Source organism: Chrysochloris asiatica, unplaced genomic scaffold (assembly GCF_000296735.1).
Source record: "Chrysochloris asiatica unplaced genomic scaffold, ChrAsi1.0 scaffold00013, whole genome shotgun sequence".
Taxonomy (NCBI): Eukaryota; Metazoa; Chordata; class Mammalia; order Afrosoricida; family Chrysochloridae; genus Chrysochloris; species Chrysochloris asiatica.
In genome coordinates this window covers 10,984,865-11,001,418 of record NW_006408531.1, presented here as the reverse complement: position 1 = coordinate 11,001,418, position 16,554 = coordinate 10,984,865, and the positions used below count along the sequence as shown (strand labels likewise).

Below are 16,554 nucleotides of genomic sequence, written 5' to 3'. Positions count from 1 at the left end.
GGTAGTGAGGTTGGCCCAGGATCGGACATTGTTTCGTTCTGCTGTGCATGGGGTCGCTATGAGTCGGTTCTGACTCGATGGCACCTGACAACAACAATAACATAGTGCTGCTATGAACATGGGTGTGCATATTTCTATTCATGTCCTGGCTCTTATTTCTTGTGGATATATACCAAGGAGAGGAATTGTTGGGTCATAAGGTATTTCTATTTCCAGCTTTTTGAGGGAGCACCACTCCATTTTCCACAGTTTTTGAACCATTTTATAGTCCCAACAACATTGTAGAAGGGTCCCAGTCTCTCCACACCCTTACCAGCAGTTTAGGTATTGTTTCTTTTTTGAACTTTGTTATTAATGCTGGGTAAAAAGATATCTCATTGTTATTTTGATTTATATAATTCTAATGGTTAATGTGTTGGTGTGGTACTGTGGTTTAATGCACCAGACTGCAAAGCTGTTTGAACTGCCAGGCTGCGGTTCAAGCTAACCAGCTGCTCCTCAGAAACCCTATACAGGGTCAATATGGGTCGGAACCAACTCAACGGCACTTATCAACAACAATGGCTAATGATTATGAGCATTTCTTCATGTTTGTTGGCCACCTAAATGTATTCTTTGGTGATGAATCTGTTCATGTCCCCTACCGATTTTTTAATTGGATTATTTGTCTTCCTCTTATTGAGGTGTTGAAGTTTTGTATAACTCTTAGAGATTAGTCCCTTGACTGATATGTCATTATCAAAAAAAATTTCCCAATCTGTGGGTTCTCTTTTTAATCTTTTGGTGCAATCTTTTGATGCACATACTTGGCTAAGTTTTAGGAGGTCCCAATCGTCTATTTTGTCTTCTGCTGTTTGTCTATTTCAGTAATGATTGATAGTGTATTTGTGCCATGTATTATAGCCTGAAGTATGTCCCTATTTTCTCATTGATTATAGTTCTAGGTTTTACATATAGGTCTTTAACCCATGTTGACTTCATTTTTGCAAGAGGTATGAGATATGGTCTTGTTTCGTGCTTCTTCAAATGGACTTCAAGTTTTGTAGAGGCTCTCATCCCCATTTAATGTGTTTTGGCCTTTTGTTGAAGATCAACTGACCATAGGTGGATGAATTTACTTTTGGATTCTCAATTCTGTTGAACTGGTCAAGATGGCTTTTGTTTTATCAGTTCTGGGCTGTTTTGACTACTATGGCTGTGTATAGGTTTTGAGATTGGGAAGTGAGAGGCATCCTACTTTGCTCTTATTTTTTAGTAATACTTTGCTTATTGGAGGTACCTTTCCTTTCCATCAAGTTGTTTCTGACTCAGAGTGATCCTATATAGGGTTTCCAAGGATTGGCTGGTGGGTTTGAACCGCTGACCTTGTGGTTCAAACTGACTTTGAAGTCCAGCACATTATCCTGCAGCACCACACCAGTTGGTGACTAGTTTTTCCATCTCTTTAAAGAATGGTGTTGGAACCTGGATTGGGATTATAGTATAGCTATAGATTGCTTTTGGTAATATTGACATTTTCACAATGTTAAGTTTTATTATCCACAGGAATGGTATATTTTTCCATTTTTATAGGCCTCTTTCTTATAGTGATGCTTTGTTGTTTTCTTTGTATAGGTGTTTTATCTGGTTAGATTCATTTCTAAATATATGATCTTTTGGGTGGCTATTGTAAATGGTATTGTTTTCCTGATTGTCTTTTCAGAGCTCTATTTGTGTAAAGGAAACCAATGATTTTGCTGAATTTTTCAATGAATTTAAATTTTCTTGCTGAGTCTTTGGGATTTTTCTATATATAGGATCATATCATCTGCAAATAGAATTTTACTGCTCCTTTGCCTACTTGGATGCCTTCAATTTCCCTTCTTTGTATTATAGCTTTGGCTAAGAATTCCAACATAATATTGAATAGGAGTGGTGATAAAAGGCAACTTTGCCTAGTTCCTGTTCTCAAGAGGAATGCTTTCAGTTTCTCTCCATTGAGAATGATGCTGGCTTTTGGATGTGTACATATGTCATTAATTATGTTGAGGAAGTTTCCTTTTAGTTGATTTTATCAGGAGTGGGTGGTGGATTTTGTCAAATGTCTTTTCTACATCACTTAATATGATCATATGACTTTTTTTCCTTTTGTTTTATTTGTGTGGTAAATTACACTGATTGTTTTTCTAATCTTGAACCAACCTGGTATGAATCCCACTGGTTATAATGTATTATTTTTTTGATATGTTGTTCAATTCTGTTAGCTAGAATTTTTATGTCTATGGTTCATGAGGAGTGTTAGTCTATAATTTTATTTTTAGTGATGTCTTTGCCTGCTTTTGGTATCAGGGTTATGCTTGCTTCATAAAATGAATTCGGGAGTTGCACAAACCCTGTACTGGATCACTGTGATGTGAGTGATCACTCTTAATAACAACAACAATGGTAATCATAGTGAGCCTGTAGGACAGAGACCAACTCCCATCAGGTTTCCAAGCTGTGAATCTTTATCAAGCTAACTGTCACATCTTTCTCTTGCAGAACAGAATCCAACTGCCAAGCTTTTGGTTAGCAACTGAGTGCCCACCCAGAGCTGCCACCAGGGCTCCTTCAGGACCACAGCAGTGGCAGTTAATTTTCAGCTTAACTCTGGTCTGAAACAAGTTTCAGAATCATTTCACTGACCCTTGAGATACCATAAAATTATAAAAGATTAATAAAATAGGATGCAAATTAGAAATATTTCCAAATTACTTTTCAAAAGAGAGTATGAAATACTTAGCCCAGAGAGAGCGGTATCTTCAGAGAGATTTCATCCCCACCCTTCACCTAGCCTATAGCTCCTGTTGTCCTAGCCTAATGGACCAAAGCAGAAGAGTTGAATGTGGTTTAGTTTGTAAAGTAAATGACAGTTTTATATATTTTATATTTGTTCATAGTCTGTGTTGTTACAAGGACACATTCAAATATAAGATCTTAAGCAAGGCAACACCAGGCTGTTTTGAATACCATGACTGTATACCTGATACTGCATTAACTATTTGGGTCCTCTTTCCTTTCCATATGAATTAGAGATTCAGTTTTCCCCTTCTCCGTTGCATTAAATAATTTGTTGGGATTTGGATTTGGATTATATTTATAGATCACTGTGAGTAGTATTGACATTTTCACAATGTTAAGTCTTCCAATCCATAAACATGGAATGTATTTTCATATAGAGTTTAGTTTCTTGCAGTTGTTGTTAAGTGCCATCAGGTTGCTTTGGACTCCTAGCAACTTGTGTAGTTGTTTCCAAGGAGTGACTTAGTAGGTTTGAATCTCTGACCTTGTGGTTGGCAGCCCAGTGTTTATCCTACTGTGTTACATTAGTGCTTTATAATTTTCCTTGTGTAAGTATTCTACACCCCTGATTGGTTTATTCCTAGGTGTTTTATCTTTTTGGAACTCTGAGTTGACTTATTCTGTTGTTGCTATTGTTATGTGCCGTGGAGTCGGTTCCTACTCATAGCGAACCTGTACAGGGTTTCCAAGTCTGTAAATCTTTATGGAAGCAGAAAGCCTCATCTTTCTCCCATGGAACAGCTGGGAACCCAAAATTACACTGTGATCCACCACCCACTGTATCTGTATAGGAGCTAGGCAATAGTTTGGGCTCAGGTTGCCTCACAACCAAATGACCTAATGTTGTCTATGATAAAGCTTGTCTTTAAAAGGTTTATGCATTTATTATCATTTGGTTACTTCAGGCTTTTTTTCCTTTTATCTTTTGAGTTAGTATTGCCGTCATTAAACAACCACAAAAGTACGTCTAGAATGCAGTTAAGAATTTAAGTTAGGCTGCATTACATTTGGAGTCCGGGTGTGGCACTGTGGGCTAATGCGTCAGACTGCAAAGTTGTTTGAACTGCAAGGTCGGTGGTTCAAACTCACCAGCTGCTCCTTGGAAACCCTATGCAGGGTCGCTATGGGTCAGAATCAACTCGACGGCACTTAACAACAACACACTAGATTTGTTACATTTTGCTGAATCATTGAACCTGTAAATAAGCAAAGAAACCCTATCCAAATTCTACCCTTAAGATTGATTGTGTGTGGCCAGAGACTTTCTGAAAGATGACTAGGGTTCCTAGTTTCTATTTCAGTTGCTCTGTTATGTCAATATAGAAGTGAAATGGTTTGCTTTGGTATAGTCAGAGAAATTGGTTTTAAAAATTAAAAATTGTTTTAAATGAAAAACTTTTGGTGCATTTGGTCTTTGGAAAAGTTGCTGGATAGATGTTGGGGGACTTTTTCTAGAAATAAATAAATAAATATATATATGAATAAGGGGGCTTCAAAATATTCATGCAAAATGGAATGACAAGATAATGGAATTTTCCCACAAATTTTTTGTGAAGCCCCCTTGTAAATATATTACTCTCATCATCAGATTGGAATAATAAAAGCTTTGTGTGTATTTATCTTTCCCTCACTCTTGTCCTCAGGTCACAAGCAGCCTCTGTGCCAACCTGAAGCCTGTTTCTTTCCTTCTCTAGGCCAACCACCCACTGCGTCCAAGTGTGTCACACAGCTGGAATTCTTTCATTTACCACCATCAATGCTGTCCCTTCCAAAGGGGGGAAATGTTCATTTCCCAAAACAAATCCTTAAAAAACCTATCTTCCAAACACCTTCGAGGTATATCCCTACATTTTCAGCCAAAACACCAACGCTTTATTACAGTCATAAACTAGCATTGCCCACTTCTCTCTGCCAGAAGGTGTTCTTTTGCCTGTTTAAAGTTGGCCATTTATCATGCATAGTCCACCAAAGAGTTCTAAATACCCAACTTCTTTGCTCCTTCTCACCCTCATCCTTAGTTGTATCCACCCCATTACTTCAAAAATAACCTACCAGCTCAATCTAGTACATCATTTCTTTCAGAATTTCAAAATATCAGTAAATGTGAAGCACTACACCCCTTGTAGCCTAAATCATAACCATATAGAGGTTTAAGCTGGGGAAGGGAATGTTTCAAAGGAAGCGTTGGCTCTAGTGACTGAATACTGAATTCTTATTTATCTGCACACTTAACATGTAGGTAACACTCTACAAATAGCAGAACCTAGAGTCCTCCTTAACAGTGTTTAACTCCAATGAAGAGTAACAATGAACACTTTATACCAAGGATGAACCTGGAAGACATTATGCTGAGGGAAATTTTTTGCTGTTGTTCAAGTGCAGTTGAATCAGTTCTGACCCACCGCAACTCTGTATAGGGTTTCCTAGGAGCAACTTGTGAGTTTAACCACCAACCTTGTTCAAACCTACTTTCCATTAGCCCATTAGTCGGTCACAAAAGGGCAAATATTTTATGAGACTGCTACTACAAAATTTCAAGGAAAGTTTCTCATGCTAGAAGAAGCATTTTTTCATGGTCAATAGGGGTAGGATGGGGGGAGAGTACTTCATTAGCTACAGGGTTGACAAGTGTGTTAACTTGGGTGACAGGGGAGGCAACATATAAAAGGAAGGTCAGCAGAATGATGAAAACAAGTGAAGGCCCAGGGAGGAATGCAAAGATTTAAGGGGACAGGTAAATACTGTTATATCCACAACCCTGCAACAACAGTGTTCTCTGGGTAGATGTAGTATGTGAAAGAGTGGGGGTACACCCACAAATATATAAGGGTTTGATAGCGGATGTTTGTATATGGGTATTTACCTTTGCTGTAAACACCCCTATGAATGTGGTGGAGCATGTTGTTAGTGCCGTCGAGTTGGTTCCGACTCAAGGAGCAGCTGGTGGTTTGAACCACCGACCTGTGGTTTGCAGCCCAGTGCTACAGTGCCACACCAGGAGTCTGGTGGAGCATACAGGGACAAAATGATGAAGTTTTTGGGTATTACCAAACACTTTGAGGCAATGAGTTCTGGTGTGGGGTCTCAGAACCACAGTCTCAGGAGACAACATGGTCAATTGGAATAACATAGTCCACAAAGGCAATGTTCTGCTTATTTTGTTGAGTGGCAACTGCAATCTTAAAGCAGCCATCTAAAGTGCAACTATTGGCTTTTTTTGTGGGGGGAAAAAAGAGGAGTGAAGAAAACTGAAGATGCTTCTGAAGATACTTGGAATCAATTAGTCCAGTGGAATAATGGAACATGTGAACATCAGCCTCCATGACTCTGAGACAATAACTAGTGGTGCCCAGCTACCCCTACCCACTACTGTGAAAGGGATCACATTATAAGGTCCCCGAGAGAGTGGACGGAAATTTGGAACTCAAAAACTCAAAATGATTTTTTTAAAAAAAAGACCAGGCTTAGTGGTCAGAGACTGGAGGAACCTGAGACATATCTGGAACGGAATTCACCCTCGCCACCTAATTTTCAGCCAAGTGGTGGATAGGTATATAGGAGAGACAACACCACTAGTAAGGTATGCCCACAATGAACAGTCAACCACTCAGGATCAAAAGGACAACATCTGCCTGGGGGCAAAGTTCAGAAGGCTTGAGGAGGGTGGAGTGGGGATAGGGGCAGAGATGAGGAGATAATTGTTTCATGGAGGGCACTGAAATCATCATCATGTGTGAACTATTGGATGTAAAACTAATTATCTACTGTGTGAGTCTTTACTCAATTCACAACCAAGTTTTTAAACAGTGTTTACTTCCCTGATCCTGTCCTTTCCTAGTTCACGGGCATGGTCTTAACTAGTAAATGGCTCAAGTGCTTTGCTAGTCTGAATGAGGTCTGAAGATCAGCAGGGTTAGCACCACCTGGGAGCGGGTAAGAAATGCAGAATACCACACCAACCCTGTGCTACTGAATCAGAATTTGCTTTTTTTTAACAAATCTCCAGGTAATTCAGGTGCACATTAACATTTGTACAGTGTTCAAGTCAGAGCCATTCTCATATAAGGTAAATTATAACTATGAATTACAGCAGCGGTTAGAAACACCTTTGATCAAAATACATATATCCTGTCACCAATTAATCCCATTCTTGGGCATCTTGATAGAAATATAGGCATCTGTAAGGAATTTATTTATATGCAAAGGATCTGTTTACTGCAACACTGCTCAGAGTGAAAGAGCAGAGGGTGGAAATATAAAATACTCTAACGGACAAGCTCCAACTACTTCACCAGGAATCTTAATGACCCACAATACGGGCCTGAGAGACAGGACACTGATTACAACCGAAGAAAAACTAGACCAACAACTGCAGGGAGGCATCCCATAGAGCTATGGAGGGAAAATACCTTGACTAGTATCAGTTTAGGGAGTCCTGGGGTGACACTATAGGATCAGCACTGGACTCTGAACCACAAGGTCAGCAATTCAAACCCATCAGTTGCTCCTTGGAAACCCTATAACAGGGTTGTACTGAGTCAGAACCGACTCGACAGCACTTAACAACATCAGTTTATGGAGTCCTGGTGCAGAGCTGTGGGATAAAGCACTGGACCGAAAGGTTGTGGTTCAAACTCACTAGCTGCCCCTTGGAAACACTATGTAGGGTCACTATGAGTCAGAACCGACTCCACAGCATTAAACAACATTATCAGTTTATACATGGCTAATCGTATAGCCTGTATAGGGTCGCTGTGAGTTGTAACTGACTTGGCTGCACGTAACAACAATCATATAGCAAAGTCCACGTAATACCCATGTTTAGTAACACTCCCCTCCTTTTCCACACAGGCTGTATGAACATGTCCATGACCTCAGCCTTTTCCTCTTCAACGACGTGCTGCTGGTTTCCAGGCGGCATACATCACATATTCCATTTGAAAGGACATCAAAAACCACCTACCAGTTCATTGCATCGGTGGCTCTGCCTCGGTTACTTGTAGAAGATGTTCCAGATTCCAAATGTATGGATTTGTGTCCTCCTTTACAAAGTTATATTACACAAAACTCATTAACTATTAAAGGAGTAGAAAGGGACTATAATTTGCAAATAATGTCCAAAATATCAGAATTTCTTTAAGCAATGTAAACTTTTCAACTACCTTTGAAATTGCAAAACAAAGGATTACTGGTATCATCAGACACACACTATAAACACAAAATTACACAAGTACACGACCCCACATCATCTTGAATTTTCTGAAGTACAGTAAGTCCCTAAATTACTAACGTCCAACGAATGAACAACTTCTACTTGCACTTTAATGCTGTATCAATTTGCCCTCATTTTGAAATACTGAACCAACCTGGATTTTCAACAAGTTCTTCCTCACAATCATCTTCATTTGCTGCATGTGAAGCTTTAAATGACTTGAAAATGCTTGGAGTCTTTTCTTGTACCAAAGGAGGTTAAATAAGAACCAGCTGTACCTGTTCTGACTTCTCTAAAACACTCTTCTATTACCACCTCTGGGTGTTAGAATCCTAAAGCACTACTTCAGACTTTTATTCTACCAGGAGTGAGTGACTTTTAAAGATTTCACTGTACTTTTTCTTCCTTAAACTCCTATTTTAAATTGGGAGTTTTTCTATAGCGGTACTAACAGATTTGCAAAGATGCTTAATAACACAAACATTCCATTCATAATAAACATTAATTTTGTTACAAAAAGAAATCCTACTTAAACCTATTGTGCATATTATCTTACAGCTTAAAAGAATCCTTATCTCTTTCTTATATTGGTTAGGTCCGAGAATCGGAGTGGAACATCTCTCATTCCAGTGTTTTTCACCCCATGTAAAGGCAGAACTTGAGATTAAGGCTGGACTCAAGATCTCAGAGCACGAACTGTTTCTCATGAGTTACAACTCCATTTAAAACTTGAAAGATGAATAGCCAGTGGAGGGAATTAATGTAACCACTAACGGTTACAGATTTTATAAAACATTTCATCACCTCCTCTCCCACTATAATCAGCTCTGCCCGATGTCAAAGCATTATTAAACAACCTAATAGATACCAGGCTGCTTCAGACTGCAGTCATTTGAACAGCAAGGTCAGTGGTTCAAGGTCACCAGCTGCTCCCCAGAAACACTATACAGGGTTGCTATGGGTTGGAATTGACTGGATGGCACTAACAACATATATAATTTACACTTAAAAAGGCAAGATTATTTTAGATTACTACATATTTGAATTATTCACTAATTTCTAGAAATGAGATTCCAAACTGGATTTATTTAGAATACCTATTTTTCAGTTTTAAAAAATTCTTAAAGATTACTTGGTAGTTCTTAATATTTTCAGTAATTTTTAAATATTTCCTTTTTTCTTTTGATTATGAGCTGTGAAAATTAACAAACCTCAAATATGTTTACAGATATCAAGAATTCCTTTGTTCTTCAAGGTCCAAGACATGAATGGATTTGTGCTACAGAAGTTGAGGATGACAAATTTCTCTGGTTGTCAGTACTCCAAAACGCAATTAGAAGTAGTCTGAAGAAGTGAGACTGGAGTTAGTGGACTCATCCAGGGTACCAACTTCCTCTGGCAAAGATAAGACAACATGTATTTTCCTGTTCTGGAAGATTTTGTAACCAGCATAATGATGCTTTGTCATGGGTGACAGGAGGATGAACTAGAATGCTTGATAAGTTCTTTCCAGCTTTTAATCGGAACCATCTACTGCTCAATTATGTGGAATGCACAATCTGAACAATTTGAGTCCAAATTTGTGAATCACTTTTCTTGGAAGTTATTTTTCATGGGCAATACAGTTTAGAGTAATTTGACTGAAAAGCCCAAGACAGAGCAAGTATAGTGTGTGGTTATATATAGTGGGAAATTAAATCAGTATGAAACAATGTTACGTATATGATCAGTCTAGAGTTTAGGTTTTTGGTGATTAACATTTTCATAAACAATTGTTGATTTAAAAAATATCTTTAAGAAATACAAAATGGTGATTTATTTACTCACAATCTTACACATATCATTAGTATGAATGTACTCTTTTCAAGAACGTTAAAAATATACTGTTACACAAAAATGTACTAAAAAGTCTTCTGTAATTTTAAAGTGGTTTTGTTGAAAAACTGAATTTTTACACCTTCCAAATAAGCTAAAAAAGTATTTGTGAGTGTTAAATTAGCAGGTAAAAACACAACGACCAAGACAATTTTAAATACAAATAAATGGAAATCCAACAAACCTTGACTGTCAGAAATTAGTGAAGTAAAAACAAATTAAAAATTGAAAGTTATACTTGGAAAGAGAAACAGTAAAATGGGTGTCAAGTCTACTTTCCTGATTCTTGCAAGTCTTCAACTGATTTAGTTTAACAAACTGAAGTCACTACTTACATGTCACTTGGAACCCTTCTAAGGCATGTAACAGCAACAATACCCTTACCTGGTGGTGGTGGTTATGTGCTATGGAGTGGGTTCCGACTCATAGCGACCCTGCAGAGGGTTTCCGAGGCTGTAAATCTTTACTGAAGCAAAAAGCCTCATTTTTCTCCAGTGGAACAGCTGGTAGTTTCTAACTGCTGACCGTGAGGTTAGTAGCCCGATTTGTAACCACTACATTACCAGAGCTCCTTACCCTTACCGAGTTCAACCCAAATGGAAGTAAAATTAATCAGGGAAGGGTTAGGCTATCCGTTTCCTTTTTGCTTCCTATTGTTTAAAGTTATAGAAGGTACTGGTACAATCTAAGATTGTGAACCTAGGCTCTTTAAACATTTTCCTCTTTCAACAATGAAAATACAAATTCCTTCTAATTCTTAAAAAGTTACATCTTTGTTTAAAATTTAGAAGGTGTTGTCCTATTACTATGAAATTTACTTAATTCATAGTTCTGATTCTGTTAAGATACATTCATGCAGTTTAATATCTGTGATCCCATAGACAGAATAAGTCTGTTAATCAGCAATGAATGCAAAGACATAGATGTGATTCAAAGCTTTATACAGTGTTGTTTGTTAAGTGCCACTGAGTTGGTTCTGCCTCATAGGGACTCTGTATAGGGTTTCTGAGGAGCAGCTGGTGGGTTTGAACCACCAACTTTGCAATTAGCAGTCTAGTGTATATCCTACACCACCATACCAGGGCGTAACATAGAAATCCAGGAGCTCTTTGTTAACAGGATAGAACTACTATAGCAAAGGAATGGTGACAAGACAGTTGAAGGTAGACTAGAAATCTTACATTCCATTAATTCTGAGTAATGAATGTCCTCTGAAATAAAAGTTAAGTATACAAGTCAGACAAAACAGCAGTAATGTGTCCAAGTAGACAGTATTTATGTGGTGGTTTCACACTGACCCTTCACCATCAAGGGAGAACTAAGAAAGGCCTATCTTTCTACCCATTTCATAATTGATGTGACTACTGTTGAATTCAAATCTCATAGAGGATTTTTTTTTGAGACACTAGTAAGATTGATAAGATCTTCTCAAAGAAATATGAAATCTAGCTCCCAAAGAAATCTAAGTGTTACATGACTCCCAGAGACTGTATTACTGCAGAAAAGAAGATGTTCTGATAATCAGCTTGGGGCAGAAGAATGACTTATCTGGAGAGTTCTTTCAACTACACAGTTAAATAGGAAACTGATTTGAAAGATTTTTACAGAATAAATATAGATTACTTTATATAAACTATTAAACCTAATAGAGATTATTGGCTTATTTAAGTTTGTTTTCCTTTTGAAGATTGTTGAGTCTATGTTTGAGATGTAAATGAGAAATGCATTCTATAAATCAAATCAGAGTGAAGTTTTGGCCAAGAAACTATCGTGGATCAATGTATTCCTCCTAATGCCTCAGAATATCAAGAGTGAGGAGGTCAACAAACACAATATAGCCCCAGAAAAAGTCATCCTGACCCTTTTATTGTTGAAATTAAAAAATAAAAGACACTTAAATACAATGGTGAACATATAGAGCAAAACAGAATCATAAATTTAATGTTGAATTAAGCAGTGAGCTGAATGTCTGGGTCTCCAAATTGGCTTTGAACCCAAAACTGCTTAAAAGTGGGTATGTTCACAGTGAACGGCAATTGGCTTATAGGTGGGAGAATGGTCGGAGTTGTTCCAGTTGAACTTCCAGGGAAATTCTCTCCTCAAGAACATCCTGGAAAAAACCACAAGGCCAAGTCATATAGCAACGAAGAGAAAACCGAAGGGACAGCTAACAAAAACTCTGCTTCAAGACCACAATTTAAGACTGAATAGGGGACAGCTGCTCATATTTTTAAAAGATACATTTAAGAACTGGCGTGGCACTGTGGGTTAATGTGCCAGACTGCTAAGCCGTTTGAACTGCAAGGCTGGCAGTTCAAGCTCACCAGCTGCTCCTCAGAAACCCTATACAGGGTGGCTATGGATCGGGACCGACTCAACGGCACTAACAACAACAACATTTAAGAAAGGTAGGATCTGAACATTGAGAAACATTATAGGAAAAAATAAAGTAAAATCCAGTTGCTATGGCACCTCCTCTGATTCACAGCCACCCCATGTGTTGCAGAGTACAAGTCTGTCCCATAGCAGTTCCAAGGGTGTGACTTTTCAGAAGCAGATCACCAGACTTTTCTCAGAGGCTCCTTTGGATGGGCTCAAACCACTAACCTTTTGGTTGGTATTGAGTGCTTAACTGATACCACCCCAGATCTCCTATGGTGCCTCATGTATATGTAAGGATTGTTGTTGTTTCAAACCCCCCAAGGTCCAGTGCTGACCCTACAGTGCCATACAGCGGTCCAAATGTAGGATAAGGTGTGCATATCAGCATTCAATATAAAAAAAATGCTTTTACACTAAAAGAGTCAAAGACTCATTAAAAATTTAAATACCTATTTCTCTTGCTGTGTGGAAAGTTTCATACAAGCTTAAGAATCACTAGGTCACTTCTAAGTTTCTCTTGAATTCTGAGGTTCTGAGTCCATGGAACTTCCTAGAGATTTAGAAATTACATTACCTTTAATTGTTGCTGCAATTCACTATTCAATCTGGCCAAAACTGTGTTCGTTTCCTTATTTCGTCTAATAGATGCCTGAATAGCTTTCTTATCTTTCCCAACAGATCTGAGAAAATAAAGAGGCAAAAAACCTTTTATTTCTTATCTTAAAATTCTCTCCATTCTTCCCAGATCTATGTTAAGACAAAGTAGAGGAGCATTTTTTCCCTACTAGCATAGCTCAGCTTCACTTGTTCAGTTTCAATGGTCAAGCAAATGTATTCAAGCTCCAGAAGTTGATTTTAATTGTTGCTTTCATTTCAATCAGTCTACTTGCATAGAATCATGGGACTGTATGTAAAACAGAGAAGTAGCCTAGAGCATACACTGGCAGCTTTTTTCTGCAAGTGGTCAGGTTGGAAATATTTTAGGCTTTGTGGGTTATATGGTCTTTTGCATTTCTTGTGTTTTGTTTTGCTTTTCCTTTTCCTTCTTAGGGGCAAGACATAGCATTTATCAGCACTAGTTGGCTGACTCCTGTCTAGAACACCCACATTAAACTTTCAACATTACATTCCACCACTAACCTTTACAAAGTGTGCTTCATGGCTTGTGAGAGGAAGTAAAAATGGAATTGGAATAGAATTTAATACTTACTGGAGGAAAATAAACACAATGAGATCAATAAATGAGAACAGTCTCAAAGAGGAACTGTTATGACCTTTTCTCAACCCCCCAAACTAGGCTGACATAATTTCTCTCAGTTTGATATCTTCAGTAGTTGTACTTTCTGTTCTAGTAATTAAATGTGGTTAGGAATTGCTGTGATTACCTTGGAATAGAAGGCTGTGAGGCAAGAACCGCAGCTAAGACACCTGTCTTCTGTGGATGTTCATCGACTTCTGGCCTTAATTCATCTTCTGATTTTAATCTTCTTCGAACAGGTTTAGGTGGTGGAGCAAGAGGAGTTGTGCCTTTGCTCTAAAAGACAAGACAATCCATTAGTATTGAGCATTTCTTGAAGACTTTGCAGTTGGTGAACACATTGATAACATCACCTGTCCTACACTGAAGTTATTTATAAATATGAGGCAACAGCTAACTTAAATTACAGAAGAGCAGGATGTTCTAGTGGACATCACAATCATGACTGTAACTTAAAATACAAGTTTCTTACAGTAGCATAAGCTCTTTGAGGTCTAAACTGAACTCAAAACTGTAGTCGTCACATTTTTAACAAATAAATGGTACAAGCTTAATATATACCTGGGGGCACTGCAGGATAATGCACTGGACTGCAGGGTCACCAGTGCATACTCACCAGCCACACCTCAGAAACCCTATACAAGGTCACTATGAGTTGCAGCTGACTCAATAGCATTTAATAATAACAGCAGCAAAAAAAGGAGCCTCCAGAAACTTGCAGCCATTATCATCACAGAATTCCCTATTTTAAAATCCTAAAATATTGAATCTCAACTACCAGTCAGATACAATTGACACATGATGGAAGCAAGTGTAAACTTTCTGGACATGGAATCTGTCCCCAACAAAATCAAATTTCATCTCCTAATTGTGACTGTCAACAACTTTAAAGGTAGATGTTTTGTAACAAAAAGGGGGGAATAGTTAATCTTACAGCCCAGTAACAGAGGACCCTAGGACCATCAAGGGAGAAGAGCACAGATGGAATGTGGGACCTTATTCAGAGAAGCAGAAACACCAGAGATGGGGACATGGAGAGAGGGAATAGATGAGGGCTGTAGACTCATGGAAGAGAAAGGCTGTGTGCTGGCAGCCACGAGGAAGCCTTGCAAAATATACCCTTTGGTTATTTCAATGATTATACATTCCTGAGTGCTTTGTGTATATCCCCCACCCCCTAAATAAATAAATAACAGAGGGAATTCCAGAGGTAAATACTGTTGAATGATGACATAAGAAGGAGATTGTATTCATTGCAGTGAAATGATGAGTGTAAACCGATGGTCTGAGGAACAAACAAGATAGCGGCTCAGGTGGAAGTGTTCTAAAGAGCTCAGCCAACAACGACACAGAATACCCGACCAAGCAGGCTCAGGAGATGGTCCCAGAACTCTGAACCAAATATAAAGGAATATTTAGAAGGTTAGAAGGCTTACAGCTGGGTGAATCTGTAGCAGAAGCAAGAAATCCATTGCTTTCTAGTTCAGGAAGCTCAGTTGCTCCAGGAGCCACCATCTTGGGTGAGAGCAGGGGAAGGATCGGAGTGGCCAAAGACACCTGGCAGAACCGCTGAGACAAAGGTGTGGACATTCTTTTCTTTTGGTAGCCGTTCACCGGTCCATTGTTGTCTGCACACCTCCATTCTGGTGACTATAGGGGTGCCTTAGCTAGTGGATACCCCTGCCCCACCCTCGGAGGGTTCTACTACACATGCACACAGATCTCCTCTAAATTTAAAGAGACAGTTTCCACTTAAAATCAAACGACCACATTATCAGGACTGACTGTGAGGGTTGGAAGTGTAAAGGTGGATGTTTTATAGCAAGGAGGGGAGTGACTGACTTTTCGGTCTGGGAGCGGAGGTCCTGAGGACCATCAAGGGAGAAGAGCAGAGTGCGGGACCCTACCCAGAGAAGCAGTGATGCCTGAAATGGAGCCAGAGATGATGACGAGGAGCTATGGAGCAACTGTAGACTTTGGATCCAGAGAGGGAGAGCGATTGTGTGCTGAAGACCTGGGGGGCACGGGGGAAGGATTGCATGGAGGGGATTGTAACCATGGCAATAAGACGATATACGATAGAATGAATGTAAAACTAATGTTCTCCCATGTAAACTATCACATAATTCACAATAAATCATTTAAAAAAACAAACAAACAAACTAAAAACCAAACGACCACAGCCGGCCCTGAACTGTTTCAACTAGAAAAAAGGCCTGAACGAGGATTGTGGAGCGGGACAAGCAGACATAAAAGGAAATAGGCCGAAAATTAAATCCTAAGTTACATCAAAATGACCAATAGTGGCATCTTAAAATTTCCAAGAAGAAGACTGAAAAAAAAGGGAAGCCCATTTCCTGATCACATCTACATGGAGGCAATCAGAAAGCATAAAAATACCAAAATACATACCCATCTAAGTATTCAGGCCACAGATAACCCCTGAATATGCCCAAAAAACAGGAGCAGATGACCATATCTTAACATGTCCAGAAACAAGATAAAGTGACTGAGCAATCAAGTAAGATAGATACAGCATTGGAAACAATTCAAAACCTACAGAAAGAGGCCCAAACGATTAATAATAGAGTATCAGACATAGACAATACACTGAAAGGGCAAAGGAGTAGAAATGAAGAGACAGAAGCCAGAACTAGTGAGCTAGAAGATATATCTCTCAACACTACTAAGATAGAAGAGCAAACACAAAAAAGGATAAAGAAATGTGAAGAAGGCCTAAGATTCATGTTGGATAACATGAAGAGGAATAACATAAGAATTATTGGCATTCCAGAGCAGGAGCAATTACACAAGTCCACAGAGGAGATAGCTGAAGAGCTGATGGAAGAAAATTTTCCTAACATCCTGAAAGGTGAAAAGATAAGCATTCAAGCTCAATGAACCCCAGAATCGATAGACCCTAAAAGACAATCACCAAGACATATAATAATCAAGCTCTCCAAAATCAAAGATAAAGACAGCATCTTGAAAGCAGCTAGGGAAAAGA

The 16,554-nt window shown here is 38.7% G+C and overlaps 2 protein-coding genes across 4 annotated transcripts in view; one reads left to right on the top strand and one right to left on the bottom strand.

Moving 5' to 3' along the window:
* ECT2L (epithelial cell transforming sequence 2 oncogene-like) overlaps window positions 1-9,388 on the top strand; it is a 107,368-nt gene extending 97,980 nt beyond the window's left edge. The window contains exons 19-20 of the mRNA XM_006834623.1: window positions 7,672-7,844; window positions 9,261-9,388. Coding sequence (XP_006834686.1) covers window positions 7,672-7,844; window positions 9,261-9,388 — 301 coding nt within the window. The remainder of the gene's footprint in view (window positions 1-7,671; window positions 7,845-9,260) is intronic.
* A 2,370-nt stretch (window positions 9,389-11,758) lies between these two features.
* The window catches only part of REPS1 (RALBP1 associated Eps domain containing 1), a 97,392-nt gene continuing 92,596 nt past the window's right edge, over window positions 11,759-16,554 (bottom strand). For 2 of the 3 annotated variants that reach the window (XM_006834620.1, XM_006834621.1), the window contains 3 exons: window positions 13,675-13,823; window positions 12,864-12,969; window positions 11,949-12,017 (listed from right to left, as the gene is read on the bottom strand). In XM_006834620.1, coding sequence (XP_006834683.1) covers window positions 11,949-12,017; window positions 12,864-12,969; window positions 13,675-13,823 — 324 coding nt within the window. Of the gene's footprint in view, window positions 12,018-12,863; window positions 12,970-13,674; window positions 13,824-16,554 lie in introns of all 3 variants that reach the window. The other variant, XM_006834622.1, reaches the window with a different exon arrangement.